Here is a 22,562-nt window from a genome sequence, read left to right on the forward strand (position 1 = left end):
TTTATTACTTATGGTTGAAATGTTTATAAACGATTGACACATTAACAGTATTTTAGCTCGGTATATCCAATAAGTTGCTCGTTATAACCAGAGGTTTAATAGGTGTTGTATGTATAGGTACAAATGCTAAAAAAATTAAAAATAATTAGTTTTGAAATAAGGTTTATTATTCGTACTTTTTATTATCAATTAAACAAAATTGCAGACAGCAAACCGTCTTTCATCATCTGCCTCTTCCGTCAAAAGAGTGAGGAAAATAGGATCATATGGACCTCCACAGAGTAGAGGCTTGTATTAACAGATTTTGTTTTTTACGAGAAATGGATGTCAGCCACTTGCTCAACCTAATAGGTCCATACCCTGACTCACACACAAATTGTAAAACAATGTGTACTTGCCAGACCCAGGATTCGAACCTGAGACCCACGGCATGATAGTCCAACGCTTTAGGCACGCGGTCACCGTATTATATACCGTATATCTATATTATTATACCTAAAATTATAAGTTAAAGTTGTACTATTCTATCATTCATTTTTCAGCAATTGACGGCTATTAGTCAGTGCATAGTGCCTGAAGATCTCAAAGGCGAAACCAGTCACAAAAATGACTCGATTTAATGCCAAAAACATATACTACCCTGCACCTCTTTTTTTAATATACACAATGAAATAAACATGTATTGCGAAAAGGGGTGATCAAAACCTCTTGAATCTACATGTTTTAAGCCTCAAACTTTCTTAATAGCCATTCCACTATTCATATCTATATATTCCATTTTTGTTTTTCTTGTATATATTGAAGTGACGATATTACAGCATCAATACATTTCTTCCGATATGATACCATTAACATACCCACACCAAAAAATGACTTTTTATATGGCAAATACTACATTCTTAAACCTTGTTGTCCAATCAAGACATGGATAATAGAAGTTCTCCCACCAATGAGTAGCGATTAAGTGAGAAACCAACAATTTACACTCATAAAAACTTACATGTTGTTCCACATGGAGTGCGGAAGATGATAACCAAAAGAAATGATAATCAAATAAAACAATTGATTTTTTAAAAAATACTTCTTGTTTTTAATGTTACAAGTAAATAATCATACAAAACAAGACATCCAAAAGTTCACATGATTCGAGCACGGGACCCGTCAAGAAGAAATCCCGCAGTCGAAGCTGAATGAAGAGTTGAATGGAACGGCAGTCTATTCGTCGGCGATGGTGACCTCTACCTCCACACCAGGCTCCAGATTGATGGTGGTGATCTTCTTCACAATCTCGGACGGAGAGTGAAGATCGATGACCCTCTTGTGGATTCTCATCTGGAATCGATCCCAAGTCTTGGAACCTTCACCGCAAGGTGTCTTACGGGTAGTGATTCTGAGAATCTTGGTTGGCATGCGAACTGGTCCCTAGAAAGTAAGCAATTATCTGTTTAATATTATGTATGTAATGATAAAAAAGATGACTGTTGAATTTTTAAGTGATTATTGCTCTGACGTGAATAATTTGAATTAAAGAGCGCTCTCTTAAACAGCATTTAGACCAAGCGAGCGAATGTTCGTTCTTCCCCCACTCGCTGGAAATTATCTTAACATAACCGCTTTTTGTCGAGTGAGCGAGCATTCTTTCGGATTCTACTGAGATTCGCTGCATTTATCTAGAATGCTCGTTTGTTTGATCGAAATGCATGCTAGAGCGAGAGCAGTCACGTTGAACATTCTTTCGTGTTCGGTTGGTGGTGGAGCTGGTTTCATCGCTCGCTGCTGAAAAATATCTATACGATTACTAAATAGATTGTGATCTATATTCCAGCTCTTTTAGTTTAAGCTTGTTTTGTGGATATCGTTCACTAGACGTATACACCAAGCGAGCGTGAACAGAATGCTCTGGCTCTACGTTCTTGTTCGTTTGGTCTAAATGCACCTTTAGAGAATGATGTTTATTCAAGATCAAGCGGTATGGGTTACATGTTAGGTCAATACTATCATCATCCAATGTTTGGAGACATATTGAAAGGATAGTTGAAAATATATTCAACATAGCTAGCTAGCATAGACAACTTACACTGGTGGATCTATAGTATGAACGATTTTATTTTAGTCATCGAGGTCCATTCAATTAATTTTCTCCTCTCTTCAAGTTTGATAATCACAGATCCTAACAGTCAACCTGCTATAGATTGTTTATTTGGTGTGAGGGACACCAAAATGTAACAATACACATTGAAAAGATGAATAAGTTTGGTGGTTATAATTACCTTGACGCGAAGTTTCTGTTTCTTGGCGTTGGTGACGAGACCGGTGCAAACCTTCTCGAGCGATCGAACATTACGAGATGTGAGGGTGATCCTGATGCGATGGATCAGAGAAGCTTCCGCTGTCGGCTTCTCCATGTCCTTGCCACTACCACCGCCAGCTACTGCTGCCGACGACTGAATAAAACATATCACAGTCAGAAACAATCACATGCAAGCGTAACAGTTGAAATTTTTTGTATATACAGAGGGTTTAAAATGTTATTTGAGCATAAGTGAAAGCATTATTAACCCATTGAAGACGGTTGACACCAATTTGACACCACTGTGACCAATTGATTCTGGACAATAGGAGCCAGACTGAGCCTTTCATTTAACAATTTATTTTTTATTTTTAGTTATTTAGCAGTAGTTAGTAGCAGAGGACGGCACCGCATTTTGTAGCTTAAGAACCTCCGTGATTGGTACGAGTGCAGCTCCACTGAACTGTTCCAGGTAGCAGACAACAAAGTTACGATTGATGCCCTGATGGTGGCCGACCTCCGTTAGGGCATGGCACAATAAGCAGTTATTTCTTAACTTATTGACTGCGGAGCTTTTAATTGTAGCATTTAAATAATATGCTAATTATATCTAATGGCCAATTAATTAGTGTCAAATTTACCACAAAATTAAATCTGACTATAAGTATATTTTTTTCATATTTAATCTGTCTTAATGGGTTAACTCCAGTTTTAGAAAATTTCAGTCCAAGAATTTAAACATAAAAATTTGGGTGACTATTTCTGATAACCCTAATATATTATTTCCGTTATAATATTTCTGTACATCCGTTTTTAAGGCATAAGAACTTTCAATGGCGCTCCCAAAACCCATAACGCTCAACTCATGCAAAAAGAAAACAAACAAAATCCAATTAAAAGTATAAAATATCATAGTCATAGATATTCACACAACGTGAGTAGGAAAGTTAACATTTTAGCAGTATTATCTATAATTATTACGATACAAGTACAACACCTCAAAAGTAGAGCTTTCCGGAAAAAAATTATTAATTAATAATTCATTTGATTTTCTTGCTACATATTACAATAAATTCGAAAAACACAATCATTACGGTAACGACCCTACTGAAAACATTATTGATCATTTTTCTGTTTCTCGTTGAAAGAAAACTTGATAGTTCTCTTAGCGAGTTTGTTATAGACTACAATTTATTATGCAATTCTTACTGAATTTATTGAAATGATTCATCAGAAGCTTTTTCAGAAGCAGAAGATTGAAATCGATCCGTAGTATAAGTTATTCAGTATAAAGTGGCACCACGAGCATTTTAAAAGCAACTTGCAGTAGTAGTGGTATTGTTTACTAAGATTGAAACAAGCATTGTAGCAAATAATTCTAATAAATCCGAGAATCACATAGCCCCTGTAGAATGATTTACTTTACATATTATATAATATATCTTGGATAAAAAAAAATTTGCAGAGATAAACGAAGATAAATAACATTGTAATAATTGATTAATTCAACTAGGTAAGCATTAAAATAAAAAGGAAACGTAATAATTACGTGTTAAAATGTGGGTTTGGGCAGAATGTGGACCTAATAGGTTGAGTAATTGGTTAGATTTCTCATAAAAAAAGCAAAAATCTATTAATACAACCTACATTGTATTGACCTACATAGGTCCATATTATTACGATCTTCTTATAAATGATAACTTGGAATCATGCAGTGAATGCAAAATTGGGGAATAATATAATTTATTAATTTATTACAAGGAAATATGGAGTATTATTATATTTGCAATGTGCAACAGATTCTCACATAAATAAATTAGCAATTTTTTTTAACGTGAAAGAAAATACAATTCGTAGAGTTGCAGTATAATTGGATTATATTACGTTTACATTATGTGGAATAACTTTTTTTTTTAATTATTTGGTGTCAAGTGGGTGAACATGCATTAATTTTTCATTACAATATATTATAAATACCAACACAATCCAGATACAACACAAACAAAAACTTTATCTCACCCAGAATAAAAACAGTTTTAAAAAAGGGTGGACGAGTAAGTACTATTATAATTGAGGCGCCGAGCGCCAAAGGAGCTCAAGCACCATTTAACAAAAGTGCTACAAAATGGCCGACAAGTTTTCAGTGAATTTATTTTTTAAATTTTAAACTTGTGGACAATTATTTTCTAAGCAAAGCAAATTTAAAAAAATCAAAGTATTATTTGCAATAATATTTAATGAAAAATATCTACTGGATTCCAAAAAAAATGGTGTTTGAGCCTCTTTGGCATATAGAAAAATGAAAAAAGGTGGCACTTGATACTTTTTTTTGTTGCATAAGCTTCTGTGGCATTAACATTTTGAAACTCAAATAATGGCGTTAATTTTAAAAAATAAATCATTTAAAAAAATGTTTTAATGTAAGGGTTTGGATAGCAATAAAAAAACATTTTGATATAAACAAATTTTATTATGCCAAATAAACACTGAAAAAATGGTCAAATTTGTTATGATTGTTACATGAGTTTGTTTGGCATAAAATTTGCCTTATAATATTAAATACGTTTTTGCCATTACAGCAATGATTTCAAAGCTTTTGGATTGTTTTTTTTGTAATAACCGTCTATATACCCAATATTATTAATAATACTAAATCAAATCGTTACTCCAAACTGGCCAAAATAACAAAATCATTATTCAAATTTAGCACCATCATTTTTTCTCAAGGATTCGGGTGATTTTTTAAATACTTTTTTTAGTGTATATCAATCGTAATTGGATATAAAACAAGATGAAATTAGAAATAAGAGTTATTTTCGTTCATGGAAGTAAAAGTTTAGTGGACATAATTACTAAAATGACATTAATAACCATATTTCAAAAGTATTCTAAAATATTTTAAACAACAGCGTATGTGAATGAAAAACGGATAAAACATGTTAAACTTACCGCGATTTTCCTCATTTACAGGTTTAACACACATTGAAACATTTCTAATCCTTCTTGAGCTCATTTTTAGTTTTTTTCACTGTTGAGAACGTATATTCAATAAGACAAATCTGACAGCTGTTTTGGTCTCGCGCTCTCCATAGTATAATGGTGGATAAGCTTCTGTGGCGTGCCGACATAACGACCAAAACAATTATGCCACAGAAAATAAATCTCTATTGTAAAATATCTATAATTATTTGAGCGATAAGACTTTGTGGCATGATACATATCGATTTATAGAAAAAACCTACATTCAAATGTCAAAAATCGTAAAGTTGGCGCTTGAGCTCCTTTGGCACTCGGCGCCTCAATTATATATGTCTTTCTTTCTTTTGACCATGTCTGATCCTGATAAGATCATTTGGGCCTCCACGAAGTGGAGGTTTGTATTAACACATTGTTTTTAAGAGAAATGGATGTTACCCACTTGCTCAAGGACTCTAGAAAAGGCATTATGTGTATTTGCCAGACCCAGGATTCGAACCCGGGACCCACGACATTATAAGCTGACGCATTAGTTGCTCGGCTATCGTGGGCGTCAGACTGGTTCGTAGATACAAAAAAAATTAATCAAAAATATTAAGAAAGTTATTGAAAAAAATTCAAAAATTCCATGTTCCATAACCCACCTATTGGGAAAACAGTGAAGTAACGTTTTAGTATGTAACAATGTTAAAGATAATTGCCAAAAACTTTTCTATTCTGAATGAAGGAAAAGGTTAGATACTTCAATTTAAACATGTGATATAAACCAATATTGATAGAATTGTGTCACTTTACTTTGACATGAAATTAATTCAAGCATTTGTTTGAAAAATAGTAAATTCAATTACATTCAGAAAACAAATACAACATTATGAGTAATTAGTAATAAAAGTATTAACCCATTGTTTTCCATACTGTGGTCCACGGCCCCCCTGGGGGCCGCGAGTATTTTTTTGTGGGTCTTCAACGTCTTCCTAGAATATAACAAATAAACTAGGTATACAAAATAACATGGAGAAGATGAATTATTTATTTATGAAGTGCTACACGGGTTTTAGGCTATTGTACGTAAAAAAAAAATATAAGAAATGATATGAATACTCAAAAGTATACAGCAAATCTGTGTATTTTTAGACAGATAAATATAATTTTCGGAGTGAATTTATCGATAATTATAAATGACGTTTGTTGTAAGACATTGTTGATGAGATAGTTGTATTATAATACAAAAATATCTTGCTGTGGGAAATATTACAATGTTACTGTTTGAAAATGAGGTGTCAACGATTTGTTCAAAGCTTTGAGACGAAACGAATAAAAAGGTTGTTTTCTAACCTAAGATTTAAATGTTGCTTTATTTAAATGCGAAGACTAGAGGCTGCATATTATGATTTGGGATTCGGAATAACATACGTGTATAAACTGACGTCTATGTGACCGGGTGCACCCAAACAACCATAAGTACTGTATTGTGACACATATATCGATAGAATACAGACGGAATTTAATAGCAAGTCGGTTAAATGAACCTGTAAATTAAATAACTCATTCAAAACAAATTCGATAGATTAAAATTAAAACTTGTCATACAACATGAGCTTGATGTAGGGGCAGAACACGTGGTGAACACTTCGAGAGATAAACATAAAAGTGGGAAGATACATATTTTATTATCGATAAATGCACATGATTAATGAGAACTATTTACCATTATATTTTTGGGGGTTTCTGGTCGAGATAATCAACTTTTTCGAAAATTGATCAGCGCTGAACCAGTAAATGGTATCAGAGCCAAAATGCCTGAAGGAAGTGAACGAGTTGTCAAACTGTACAACGTAATACATTTTTAAACTTTAAAAATAAATAAGAATATATTATCCGATAAACGTTACGAAAATATAAAAAATAAATCATTTAAATGTTTTTCAGTCATTAAAATTAATTTTTATGACATTTTAAATTCCATATTATAAAAAGTTTTCAATTTGATTTAACAATTTTACAACTTTTATATGGCTGTTAAGTGAAACGTATATTTATGCTATGTACTGGCAACATCAGAATGAACTGATGACCAGTTGCGGCCAACTGAGTTTTGTAATTAAATTAAATAGTATGGGAAGAGTCCAATCTATTTGAGTAGGAATACAATAAAAAAATATTTGATTTTTTATTACAAATTGCCAATCTTCATGTGGTATATAATAACTTTTATACACTTATAAATCAACACAAATTATTACAACAATCAAAATAAAATTCCAATACACCTAGCCTAACCCAAAGTTTCCAACCGTCCAATCTCTTTGCACAAACTTTAAGGTGTTTATTAAACTTCTTCCAATATTATTGTGGTTTCTCTTTCAAAAGCAATTTTAGATTCACCTAAAGTGCCATAATAATACTCTCTCATTTTAGACTTTTTAGAGTATCCACCTATAGTATTTAAAAGTTTCAGGGGTCCTTTTTTGTCTCATCATATCGTCGCTATAGGATTTGTTTCCCGAATAGACTAAATGTCAATTTTACAAGAGACGAAAAACAAATTTCATTGTCGTATATTTAAATATCAGTAGATGTATCAATCATTCTTTCTACACTGTATGATTGCAGCATTATCTAAGAATAGATTCCAAGAATAATATACTGATATAAATCATTAAATGCACAGAAAATGCGTTTTATTTACAAGTACTCACTGTGGATATTCGGGAAATTTATCGGGACAAAACAAGGACGTTCGGCATTTCGATGCTATAGGATTGGTTTTCCGAATATCCGTTTTTGTCGAAATCGACCTCTTAATGCAGAATGTTTTTTTTGTATCTAATTGGACGAGAACCATCCCTTTCTTTAAATTACTTTGTAATGGTAATGAATACATCATTCATATGCTGTAAAAATAACAATTTAAATATCTCCATGTATTTAAATAAAGGATTATGAAATTTGTTTTTCGTCTCCTGAACATTTGGTCTATTCGGGAAACCAATCCTACAGCGACGATTTATGACCGTAGCGTATTGCTGCACGGCCCACAGATTACTGAGTGGTCAAAAAGTACGCACCTCAAATTTTATATTTATTTACACGATAATTGTTAATAATTACTTTTACTATTTAAATACTTAATGATCGTAATTATTACCCAAGTTCGTAGGTACTAATAACATGCGGCATTCGCTTTTTTCGGAATAAGTAATAAAATAGTTTTTAATCAACTGTTTTTTTTATTCAACGAATAATTCACAAGATTTAAGAATGTACCGTTCTAATTATTGAACATACATAATTTTGAAAATCATTTCTGAGAAAATATATTATAACCAATAGAAAAAATCTTTTTGGAAAAAGTAAGACACCCGGCAGGAATCTGCATCTCCTGGGTTTACGCCTCAATCCGCGCATTATCCACTATGCTACGAGGTGACATACTAATGACGACAAACTTTAACTATTTGCTTTTTGATACCTGCTCATCAGCGTCCTTCCAAATCAAGCTACTATTGGCGATCGCTTTTTGTTTATTAAATCAAAGTAGGTACCTACTACTTCAATTACTAACCGACGTCACGGATTTCTCCGATATTTTATGATGTAACTTACTCGTACTTGCCAATAATTTTATATTTTATATTAATTAACAATTAAACTTATTACAAACCACCAAATAAATATTATATATTTACTATTAAATAATAACATGTATAATTTAATTACCATTGGCAGTATATTATAATATTCACCAAATAAATAGTTACATATTAAATTAAATTAACTATCAGCGCATTCTAAAATAAATAACAGCATCGCCTTATTTTCGTAGAAATACCTACATTAAAAGTAAAATAAAGACAAACAATGTTTGATTAATAATAAATTGAAATAATAATTATTTTTTACGTCATAGTAGTTGCCGGGTCACACTGTAGAATTCATATAACCATTGGGATTTTGTATCTATTTATCAGAACAAAATGCAATTATTTAGGTTAAAATACTCAATTCCATAACTCTACTGTAAGTTCAGGGCGAACTGGTGATGAATTCACTATTACAACAATAGTAACTTTAAAAACAATATTATTAGGACGAAATTTTAAGGACTCCGGACGGCCGAAAAATATGATAGTGGGCGTGATTGTTTTAGAGCTAGACAGCGTGAATGTGGGAGCGAGATGCACGGCGTCAGCGCGGTTTGATTGGCTAAAGTAATATTCGGGAAATAAAAACTCAGCCAGAGATCTATTTCGACCGAAATTAACTTGGATATTCAGGTACGAATAGTTGGATGTTCGGGAGAACACCACGGAGTAATTGTAACTTAACATGGCGTATTCAGGTTTTTTAAAAAAATATCTCTGTTCCTAGATAAAAATATATTGTTTTTATAAATGATTTCGGTAGAGTTCGATAAAAGAAATCGAATTGCATTAAAATGTCGATTTCAACAAAAATGGATATTCGGTAAACAAATCCTATAGCGACGATATAGGTATCTATGCTCCATCTCTATAGAAGGTTTTATTTATAACATCTTTGAATAAACTTTTACCTATATTATGCAATATTATATTGGCCGCCATCAAAGAGATTGAAGACCTCTTTGGCCCCCATAGTAAAATTATTCTCATTCAATTTATGATGTGGATGCTTGAGATTATTTAGTAGCAATTAAAAAAATAATAGGTAGGTACCTTCTGATTTATCAATCAAAATTGAATTAAATCGGATGTTGATTATAAAGTTATTTAAATAATAGTCATTCATATTGATCGACCGCCATTTTTTGTATTTTACGACTAAGTAACTTTAAACATGATTTTTTTATTAATTTTAATGACGTTAAGGACATTTTGTTCCGCTATTTACTTTTTCTATTATGTTTGGAAAAAGAAAATACCAATATTCTATTTGGAGTCTCAAATGTGCTTCATGGTTTTTTGAGATTATCTCAAAGGTTACCGACTTTGATACTTAGAGCCTCATAGATGAACTTACGAGTTAGTCTGTTACGGTACTACCTATCTCGACCCATGGAGTTTGTATTATGTAGTGTTTTGATTTTTAAACCCCACGATGGAGAAGTGTCAGAGTGCATGTCTCGAGATATGAATATGGGTTTGAATCTCGTGTCACAAAAAGTTTGACAAATATGGCTAACTACCATTCCTGATAAAAATCTGTATAACCTCCACTCTGAGGCACATATTGAGTTTCTTGGTAGGTGAAAGTCGCGTGCAGTTTGGGCTCACCTGCATAATAGCATTATTAAATTAATCTCATTGACTGAAAACCACTCAATCTGACACCTCAATAGCCGCATACCATCTAATACCAATACGTCGACCAATGAACAGCCCCAATTGCATTATAAACTGTCAGAAATTGTAAAATCATTAATTGTATGTAGGGATTGCAATACCGGGAAAGCATTTAGGTACATGTTTAGGTTTTTCGGAAATGAATTTAACGTTATTTTTTCATTACATACTACTATATTGTATATTCAATTTAGTGTATAATAGCGCCTGAACACTAACGTTCCCTCTAATTTTTCTATTGTGTGTGCGGATCATCAACGCATCTGTGCAGGGTTGGTGTCAACCGGTGCGGTAAATTTACACCCCACCCCCACAAACACACATACAATTTATTTTTTAATGACTAAGTCAAAAAATTCTTTTTTAATGACTGCATTAATGCATTCGTACGCATAATTTTCGCATATTGATCAGCATTTATTTGTATAGCCAATAGTACATTATCGATTAGCACTTTGACTAGATCGAAACTAGATTTTTTGCGCTCAGTGATCTCAATCCTATTCTTTCATTCATCGGGTGTTTCCGTCATTATTTTCAAAAGTCCACCTCTTTTCATTTTTTTAAATTTCGTAACAACATCTCGGTGTACTTTAATGCCTTTAAGATACAACGTCCATTCAATCCACTTCTTTCCAGACGTGAATTCTTCTTGCATATTTTCTGCGGAGCATATGATGCATTTGACACAATCATCTGTTTCCGAATAAACAGATATATCAAAAATTCTTACTTTTTGTATTGAAGATGGCATTTGTGTTTCGACGATTTCAGAGAGCCATTCCAATTCAAATTTATCGCAGGATTTCTTCTTAATGATCGCATTTGAAATATCACATCCACTCCTTTTTGATATTTTTAGGGGATAAGTTTTCTATAATTAATAAGTATAATTTTATTATATATAAATATCCGGGACGGATATGGTGATCCCGCTCGACGTAAAGTTTCACTTGCGTGCTTGATCTTCGCCTTCCGAGAAATGAGTCGAAAAATTGTGCATGTGGTGGTTTCGTGCAATCGAGCAAAACTTTCTTTTGCAAAGGAAACTTTCTTTTACAATATTTTTGTGTGAGGACCGTACGGGGGATGAAAACGTGTGTGCGGACATATTTTTATATATATTATTAGAGGGAACATTGCTGAACACGTGCATGGATTTACTGCCAGCAATTGTGCGTTTATAGCGGCCATAACAAGAAAATGTATGTGTAAACATGTATTATCCTGCAGTTGGCAAGATTGCATGTATGAATCAAAAAAGTTCAGAAGCTTCTGAATTACTCACTGTCAACAGTAAATCCATGCACGTGTAAAGGGTGTATAAGATTAATGCTGCCGAAACGCAAATATATTGACTGAAACGAACAAAAGTTAAATAAAAAAACAAAATTCCTCAAATATACTTATAGAACTGTCGCGATTAACATAAATGTATACGAATTAAAATATTTCGAAAAAGAAAACATTCATGGCAAATATTTCCAATTATTTTATAGTTGCTATTGATCCAACATTGATACCACTCAGTTCTAAAATATTATGATCTATATATATTTATAAAGGTCAACATAATAATAAGTGTAGGTAGTGATAAATCCAGGGTTCCGGTCTAGCTCAGACAAAGTTCAATTCGAACCCTGGTATCACAATTTTTTTTTTTAGTAACTGGTAAACTGTCGCTTTTTATTCTTAGTATGGTTTTTTTTAGGATTTGGGGCTGGGTAAAATAACGCACCGGAATTAGTTTTATAACGGCAGGGTATATTTACGTCGATGTCATATAATTATTACATAGTTTTATAGTTTCTTTTACGGACACAATATGTTTTTTTTAAAGAATTATTATAGGTTATTCATAACACACAATTTATAAGCGCAATTGATTCCAAAATATTTATATCCCCGAGCTGGTTACTTATAATATACAATAGCCGCGAAATACTATCGACACGCGATTTTTTTTTAATAGTTTATGTTACCGAGTACGAAATACGTGTCCCGCATCTTACTATTTTCGTCATACTCAAGCCATCTTGAAATTCATCCCCAACGGTTTTTTTCTTGGGCGACGTTGCATATCTCCAACGGTCAAAGACAATGTTGCCGGCCGACTTTTAACATTATTTTCTATTTCGGAATCAACGCTGTTAAATTGTTTACATTTATTTTGTACGGCACACTTACGCGTTATTACAACGTAGTGTCCGTACTGCGGATTTTTTTATAGATCTTAATTTTACATATCTTACGATTTAGTTATGACGTAATACTCTTTTTCTTCTCCTAGCACTGCCTAACATTCCTCTCTTTCATTCACAATACAAGTTATTACAATTTATTGGCGTTTTGCCTACACATTCTACTGACATGTTTAAGTGGCAAAAGCCCAATTTCATTCGTCGTCTCGCATGCTTTCTTATTTATTCAGGCCTGGTCTTCCACGAACCGTGTCCTCAGCCTCAAAGACACGGGCCGTGGGACTTATTTCTGGAAAGAAACGTCCCTCTGGGTGGTCAAGGGTGCGGCTCGGTGCAGTTTATTTGACTACGAGGCCAAGGGCGTGTTCAGGCCACTCTACACCCCTAAAAGGTACTCTAGGTATAAGACCCGAAGTCCGAGGTCGTGACAGTAGGTACTTTAGGTTGCTATGAAATAAATTTTAATAACTATATAATTATTATTGATAGGTACCTACTTCTTTTTTTTTCTATAATATGTTTTGACGAATACCGGTATTCAATAATAAATACCGGTATTGATATATTCATTCGGTATTGCAATCCCTAACTGTATGCAAATTTAAATAAAAGTCTATAATATATTATGGTGACTTGATGACTTTTAGTTACAAATTTTTTATTATGTAAGTATATTATTTTAGTTGTATTATTTTAGGCATTGTGTGAGTAACCTGTATGTCTTTTGATAATTTTATTAAAATCAATTATCGGTATGAATACTTTTATTCAATGAATTTAAAAAATATGTATGTATTTCGAAAAACTGGATAAAAAACCGAATAAACAGAGGGGTATGTATTGGAATTAAATGATAAATCAACACAAAGTCTTAATAACAGAACGTATATTTCTTCTTAATATATACATAAAATTTGCGAACTAAACCATTATGCTCAGTACATATGAGAATTTTGAAGAAACTATTTTATTTATCGTCACAACCAATCCATACATAATGATTAATATAATAATATGTAAAAATAATGTCTGATTATAAGACATTTCCATATTAATACATATTCTAAATTTTACTCAGCATTAAAAGAAAATATGAAAAGAAATCTTTGTTTTGAAAAGGCTGCCCCTTTTAAATGGATTTTATTTCAGGCACTTTAATTTGCCGATAGAATTTTGAAAACTATATTTCTTCCATAATTCTTTGACAATCTATTCCATACTGTAATTCTAATAATTATGATCAATGGAAAAGGTCTGCAAGTTGCACTCAAGTTAACTAAATCAATCAATATCTTCATTTATGAAAATTTCACGACAGAAAATCATTTCATGTTGCAAAATGCTATATTGAACCAAATCCAAATGTATAAGAGGGTTTGCCTAAAACACTGTATGCATTTTTAAATTATTACTTCAGATGTTTATTTTAACTTTATAAAAGGAACTATTTCAAACTATCCACAGCATTGGTAAAAAAATAAATAATAGACAGATTTGAGACAGTATGGTAATTATGGCGAATTAAAAAAAACTGTTTTCATTTACATATTTCATTAAAAACTTCGAGAGGTGATTGTCAAAAACAGAGTAATTAATCGCATGGTATAAATTATTACTATCTCATATTAAAACTGCTTCTAAATGTGATTATGGAGAGATTTATACTAATTAAAAAAGGGTTGTTGCCCACCTATCAATAGTGATCAAGTTTGTTAAGTTATATTTTTGAAATAACATTATGAAATTTGTAATAATCACGAATATTGAATGTATAATAAACGGCAACATTATATTTTGATGAAATATCAACGTAATATCAAAACAATATTCAAAATTTAATAATGTAAGCACTGAGACAGTGAAGGTTATAATAAATATTGTAAATAAATATTTTAAAATTTATATGATATAAATAGACAATACATTAGGTTTATACTTATGGTAATTAGGCAATGTTTCAGCAATAAATTCACCAAATAAATAAATAGTATATTTTTTAAACATCATGGAATTTAAAGATTACATAATATTATTTACTCACAATGTCTATAATGTACAATCATGCTTGTTAGATGCTTGCGAAAAAAGCATGACAAATTACTACATATTATCTGGAATCCCTACCTACTCTTATTAGTTTCATAAAAATATACATAATATGAGAACTTAATTTATTAAAATGGTCACTACCAAAATAAAAAGGAAACTAAGGGTCATTCATAGTGGAAAAATATTGTTTAATACAAATTATTAATATCTTTTACGATAATATTTATAACACAATCCAATAATTATTGTCAAATTAATTTAATTTACGTTGGTTAAGTTCGATTAACATTTTAAATGTTTTAAGCATATAATTACATAATTTTATAGGTACACAAATGTACAATAAATATATCGAGGGGAGTGTCATAGACAATTTTGGTAATATTATAATTTCTTAATGATATTTTCCTTGTCATAATAATAGGATGATTGATTGGTAGATATTTAAACATCTCTTAAGACTCACAGGCGGGAAAAATCATAAAGATGGTGTAAGACGTTAATAATTTGATAAAAATACAATAATATTTTGTCTACAACAATCCCTCTTTATAATCACCACTATGGTATTTTCCCTTTGAATATAATATGTTTTTATAGTACAGTATCTGTAGCGGTAACATTCTTATTAAAGAGGTTTAATTAGATTAAAATGTCAATGCAGAATAATTTGCAAATTTTGAGAATATCTTCTATCACATTAATATAACATAATTAGTATTATATTCATTTCAATCTATTTTAACAATTCTGTCAGTAACATATTATTATAATATAGTTTCAAACAATAGGCCAGGGACGGCGAACCTACATTGTGTGTTACGCGCAGTTATAATTTTGGATACAAAAAAATAGTCATTTTTATGTAATATAAATTGAATACGGATTTATATAAAATCAAATAATTTTAGTTTAACTAACTTTATCTGACAAAACTGGTTTATTTTATACACGTCCGAATGGATTAGACGACAATTTCAATGATATTTTCTTGCTATGTATGTCTGGCAAAACGAAACCCATTACCCGATACACTTGATTCAAAGAAAAAATTAGCAATTGCTATTTCAACCATTTTTGGGTAAACATATAATTGTGAATAACTATTTTCTAATTAATGAATTATATAAATTATAAATTAAGCCATCGCAGTGACTCAATTGAAGCATGTGTAGGAATAAAAGTTTTGAATTATAAACCGTGAATAAATAAATTGACATCAGACAAACAAACAACAAATAGATATCCCACTAAGTTGTAAAATAATATATTTTTAAATATTAATTAAATTAAGAAAATATATGATACGCAATCGTTTTTACTAAACTACAATTGTTTTGGAACATATAATTTGACACACTTGTGGGAAGAGGTTTGCCATCCCAGACCTTTAGAACTAAAAAGCAATATTAAATTTACCCATTTACTTTAATAGCGCCTGTACCCGTGCATGGATTTACTTGCAGCAAAAGCGTGTCTTTTAAACTATCGCGATAATAACTGTTTACATGTAAAAGTGCTGACTGTCTCGCCAATCTCTTTCTTCAAGAATAAGCGAGATGCGATGTTGTCATTTTATAGTACTATTTCACAGGTTGTGAAAATCGGTTAACCTCAAATTAATTGAGTGTATTTAGTTTTTCACCGGCAGGTTCGCCACTATTGTTCTACTGCGCAGGCGCAGATATCGAACAAACCAACAGTCGCGTGAAAATTCAGAAGCTTCCCAATGTTCTTAATTCATGAATGCAATCATGCAACTTACAACTTGCAAGATAATACATGTTTTTACATGTGCATTTTCTTGTTATGGCCGCGGTAATACGTACTATCAGCAGTAAATCCATGCACGTGTAAACGGAGTATAACACCACGAATGAGCTGACAAATAATCATAACTAAGTTTTTTAAAACAGTCAGACAATATTAGTAAATTATTTTAAGACTTGTTATGATGAATTTAAAATTCAATACTTATTTATTTTGTAGCAGGAAACCGTTAATTGCCATTACAAGAACACATTGACTTTGTGTTTAATTCAGCACTTAATTAACATAATAAAATAATAGAATTCAATTCATATTATATAAAATGAAGATTTTAAATGATGTTTTAGACACTATACATATAATAATAGAGTTATGAATTTTTGCTAGCCCATCATTAGCAATATTAAATAAATACTTTTTAGATAAAAAAATAAATATTATAAATAGTAAATAATTAATGAGGTGAATAATATTATGTACTAGGTATTATTATGATTGCATTGGTGTCATAGCTAAATCTATATTTTTATAACAGTAATACACTTATTAAAATATGTAGGTATGTACTCATGTCTAGAAGGAAATAGGACACAACATGACAAATAACCAAATCCATATAATATGAAAACAGTTGATTCAAATAGCACTATATTCATGGTGACCATAATCAGTGACCTCCAGTGATAGGCAGTTCATGTGTTGCTTGGGGGTGGCGACAAATATGTAAAGTATCCTCTGAGAGTTGGTTTGGTAAGAATGAGTTTCACCTGCAGTACTACTAAATATGTTTTCTCTAAACGTCAAGTGGATTTGTATGTCGGCATTTTTAATGCATTTGTCTGTTTAAGATGGCCACCAAAAATAATCAAACTACAATTTGAGATTAAAATGGAAGGGGTATAAGTGCGCCATTTTGCCAATGGACATCACTGATCGTAATCAATTACGTCATAAGAAGTGGCGTGCGATGACTTTTGCTTGTACAGATGCTGCTACTAATTGCTATATTTTATTTACTTAGAGTTGAACAAACTCAATCTTGGCGTGCGATCAGAGAAGTAGTAGGTATGGTAGCTTTGCTCTTATAACAATATCTAGAAGAAGTTACCATACAATTATTATTACTATTATGACATACCTAGTCCTTTATCTGTTATTTATGGGGATCTATAGCATCCAGTGGCCGCTTAATGAATTTTTAGGTGGTGGGGTTTACTTAACCCATTAATTATAAATATACCTACATACTTTATCATATTATACATCATATCCCAAGCTACTGATATCAATATGATTTTTATTAATGGTGATTGAGGGTAATTTTATATGTTGAATACCATTTTCAGAATAAATATCAATGTTTTGAAATGTAAAATTAATTCGACAATATAATTAACTTACGTCGGGGTTATTTTAATCAATCCCCAGTGTGCGTATACCTACTAACGATAATGCATTCGAGCCCTGTGCTGAACGAGATTTGTACTGCGGCAACGGGATTGGACAGAGTGATCACAGTAATCGAGAAATTGTCCCTTACTAGCTTTCTTAATGTGTGATCGCGCAATAGTGCGTATTTAAATTATTTTATTTGATTGTTTTATTTTTATAAAAATAATAAATAGCTCTATAAAATAGTGACGGGTTGATATGTATGGAATAAATTAAATATTTAATTTAATCACGTAATGAATATAATTTGCAATAACAAAAATATCATACGTGTATTTTTGGCATGATAGGAATGTGGGGATGGTCCCTACGAACCCTTAAGGCAATGCCGCCCCTGATAGCATCTATGAACTGCACGCCACTGATCATAAGGTATTTATCATAATAAAGTTATAACCAATTTTAATCATTGGAGTTCATTATAAATATGGTACTGAGTATTAAACAAATACAAGAGACATCATTAAAAAATTATTTAGGAGTAGTTTTCACATCACCACATATATACATACATATTTATGCGTGAAACAATGCCTGAACAAAAACGAAACATAAGTGCGAGTGAGAAAGCATTCGGCACGTTTACATCTCCGCAATATGCTTTCGCCGTTTTCGTGTTGTCAGACAGTAGAGTACCAATTGTATTAGTTTAATCTTCAGCACCTCAATGTCTAGTATCACTTGCTTCAGATGAATAAATGAACAAGGCTATTATTACAATAAAGTATTTTGTGAATGTTGCCAGTCATGTAACACATCCATTACCTTCAAGAATGAGTTTGAAATTAGAATCTTATTTCTTATCTTTATATTCTTAAAATATTGTAGGTATCCTTAATATGTAGTTAGGGAACATTATTAAATATTATGTAAATAATAAGCCGATATATTATCCTTAAACAGAAAGCTGTCTTTTAGCACTTAGAATTTAGCATTAATTTCACATAATTAAGTTAGGTGATTCATTCGCCTTCTAATAATTAATAGTTAATTGTCAAAAAAAAAAACCTAAACTTAACAATTAAAGTATTTTTGAGTAACGTAAGTAACCGATCAAATCAAAAATTTGTGATAATTTTACCGAAGGAAGCCATTTTGAATACAAACTACATTTCAATATTAACAAAATTTAAAAAAAATATTTCGAATAGACTTATATTTAAAATTATCAAACGAAATTTATTTAAACAGGAATATTAACACCATTAATTAAATAATATTAAGCTATCCATTAATACTAGATAGATACATTAAATATTGATTAAAATCAGTATCTATCGTAGGTGTATGTATTATTATATATTATTTATAACCAATTCAATTGACAGTAGACTTTTTTTATAATAGACAATACCTACCTATAAAATATTATTTTCAAAAATTTGTAGAATTTAGTATATTAAACGTAATTCATAATTTAAATTTGTCATAACAAAGTGTATATGGATTCAGATATATGTTTGAATTATCAAATTTTTTCAGACACATTAAAAATGTAGTGGAGAATTTTCTTAAATGACTCATATATGTATAAGGCAAGTGGGTATATCTTCATAAGATATATTGACACATCATATAATATGAGAACTGTGAAGAAATCATAATACGAGGCCATTGAACAATTACAGTTCTATCATTTGAATACTACAACATCTAAAATCCCAGACTCAAACCAGAATTATGTTTATTCAATATCTCAAAATCTGTTGTGTCTGTAAAAATAATATAGTGTATAATTTATTATAATCGAGTATACAGTTGACTCTTGATTTATTGGAGTGGAAGGTAGAATCTATTCGCCAGATAATCGATTTAGTGATTAATCCAAGACATCAATGGATATATCGATGGTCTAATGTTAATACCCCGTATCTGATCTGTATGATGAAAACGACTTTTTGATGTACTAAAAACAACAAAAATACTACCCATCAACTGCGAATTTGCCGTATCTGTAGTTATTTTAGCAAATATTATACAGCCATTTTAGTAATTTCCGTTATCTGAACATAACAGAAATAAAACTGTAATAGCCTGTATCTTATGTCTAGACGTTGCATGACGTGTGTTGAATTCAGCTTCTAAAATGTCACTTTCGAATTATTTAAAAGGTAAAACAGTAAGTAATATAACAAATTTGAATGTCTATCTTTATATATATATATATATATGTATATATATCACATTTTATTGGATGTTATCATTATATTAGGCGTTATGTGCTTTGCTTTACCACTTTTTACGTTACGGGTTATTGGCATGTTATGTAGTTACAACATGTGTGTGCTATTAACAGTCAAATACGGGATATTAAATATTTAGTTTTTTTAGCTTCCTGCACAATTTGTAAAAAGTCACCTAAGGGATATTAACATTAGGCCATCGAAATTCAAAACTATTCAATTATCATAATGTTTTTTGTCGATTTTACAGCATTTGTTGAACTATAAGTCATTCGTTAAAAATAATAATAATAGTGGATCACTTAGCATCCCAAGTACAAATTTTTATTCAAATGCATAGAAAGTTTAAATTTAAAATTTAAGATTTTTTCAACACATTTAATCTGTCGTCCAGTTAACATAATCCCAGTCGGTACCAAACTCGAGAGTCAACTGTATTTTATGGGTATCATTGCAGAAAGTGATGATTAAATGTAGGCAAGATTAATTATTATTGTTATTAACTATACATAATTATGTGTATAATAAAATTTATTAGGAGGTATGTAGTACAATGAATATATTTTAACATAATTTTATGAGATTTAAATACATTAATTAATAATTAACCTAAAATTATCACATGGTATTTAGCTAGGATGGAAGCCTATATTTTCATTAAATTTAAACGTGTCATTTACGTAAATTTTAATATTAAGTATCTCTATAGTGAAGTCGGCTATATATAAAAAAATATATGTAGATAGGTGGACTAACAATGCAGCAATAATTGATACTAATAATTATTTTCAGAATACTTAATTTCTTACGGCAATCAAAGTGTTTTATATAAAAGTTTTGCCGTCCTACTCTGACCGGTTTTAGGCTAAATATATTATATCATAATAAATCCAAAATTATTTATGATTAGAATTTTACACATCCTTGGGTTGTGAAATTATTTCTCTTTGAGATATTAACTTTATATAAATATTACTTATGATTGAAAATAGTAAATACGGTTAATACTTAATTAATATTTTGTGTACTAGCTCATTGTCGTAATAAAATAATGACTTTATTAATACCAACAGATGACATGATGATATTGTCCAAGAGCATGTGATAACTCATTTTTAGAATGGTTAGAGTGGGAAAGTTTAGGTAAATAACTTTAAAAAAATATCCAAAATGCCAGTAGATGTGGACCAAAAAGAAAGGAGCAGTCACATATTTGCGTTATATACTAAACAGTGATACAAAATATTTGTTGCATTAGATTTTCTCAATATGCTGATTAGCCTAGCCGGCTCTCATATCTAAACTCGCTTCGTCTGCCGCACAGCCAAAAATCAAGCTTTTTAGGAACGTCGATCCGATGTTGCATTTGAAGACTGCGCACATCTACCTACCGACAGTCGCATGTAACATCTCGAAACTTATAGATATTTGGATTCGACCGGTAAGCCGGTATGGGAATGACCAATTCGTAGGTGTGAGTACGTATTCTGGCGTGTGTATACGATTTGTTGATAGCAGCACTAGATATTTTTTTTAAAACTAAAAAATCGCATTCGACTGATCTGCGGAGTTCTATTTGGCAACATGTGCTTTGTGAATAACGATGATGTCACATCGACGTATTCGACACGTTGCAGACGAGACGTGTTTTGATGTGCGAGCCGGCTTAAGGTTAGTGTGAACAGTGACGTTCCGTGGGGTAGGCAGGGCATGCGTTTCTATGGGGTGGCACATAATAAAGGCTGGCAAATGAAAGACCGACTATGAATGTTATAATTTTTGAGAGCGGTGGCGGTTTACCATGATGTCTTAGATAAAAAATAACAGAAGCATAAAATATCCTGGCAACTCATCCAATGTTTGTATTTTATTACACAATGTGCGGTTTATCGCACAGGCAGAAAATTCAGAAGGGGGCTTTCAAACCTGTCAGCGTTTTAGACCTTCACGTACTTAAATATGCCACTGTTTGAGAGTTAAGTTTTGTGGAAATTCTCTAATCTTCAGTGGATAGATGATGGTGAGTTTCTTTGTGCTTGTCTTTACCTAGCCGAGGTACCTAGCCGAAAATATATAATAAAGTAGGTAAGTAGGTACATAACAAATTTGCATACAATTTCAGACTAAAAATGAAAGGGTACAGCAATCTAAGTCGGCACTTTGCCTCGGTCACTGCACGTGAATATTTCACAGTGCCTGCCCTCACTTTGTATGATAAATAAACAAAAATGTAGAAAAGTTTCAATGAACAATATCTGACTTACATATTCTGATTGTGAGTAATTATCCGGCAAGTATAATTTATAATCAACAACAT

At 31.3% G+C, this 22,562-nt stretch overlaps 1 protein-coding gene across 1 annotated transcript; it reads right to left on the reverse strand.

Moving 5' to 3' along the window:
* Positions 1 to 1,066: 1,066 nt before the first annotated feature.
* RpS20 (ribosomal protein S20) lies at positions 1,067 to 7,078 on the reverse strand. The gene is made up of 4 exons (XM_085960779.1): positions 6,975 to 7,078; positions 6,166 to 6,240; positions 2,271 to 2,444; positions 1,067 to 1,422 (listed from the first exon to the last, which is right to left on the reverse strand). The coding sequence occupies exons 1-4, from the start codon at positions 6,975 to 6,977 to the stop codon at positions 1,216 to 1,218; spliced, it is 459 nt and encodes a 152-aa protein (XP_085816905.1). The 5' UTR covers positions 6,978 to 7,078; the 3' UTR covers positions 1,067 to 1,215.
* Between the last annotated feature and the right edge of the window lie 15,484 nt (positions 7,079 to 22,562).

This window comes from Rhyacophila brunnea, unplaced genomic scaffold (assembly GCF_057557595.1).
Source record: "Rhyacophila brunnea isolate RB1 unplaced genomic scaffold, BYU_Rbru_1.0 scaffold_12, whole genome shotgun sequence".
In the NCBI taxonomy this organism is placed as follows: Eukaryota; Metazoa; Arthropoda; class Insecta; order Trichoptera; family Rhyacophilidae; genus Rhyacophila; species Rhyacophila brunnea.

Excerpts from the sequence above, each read along its gene's own strand:
- RpS20 (XM_085960779.1), bottom strand. Across the intron at positions 2,445-6,165 it reads CACAGTATGGAAAACAATGG|TCGTCGGCAGCAGTAGCTGG; the intron begins GTTAATACTTTT and ends TGTTTTATTCAG. Across the intron at positions 1,423-2,270 it reads AACAGAAACTTCGCGTCAAG|GGACCAGTTCGCATGCCAAC; the intron begins GTAATTATAACC and ends CTTACTTTCTAG.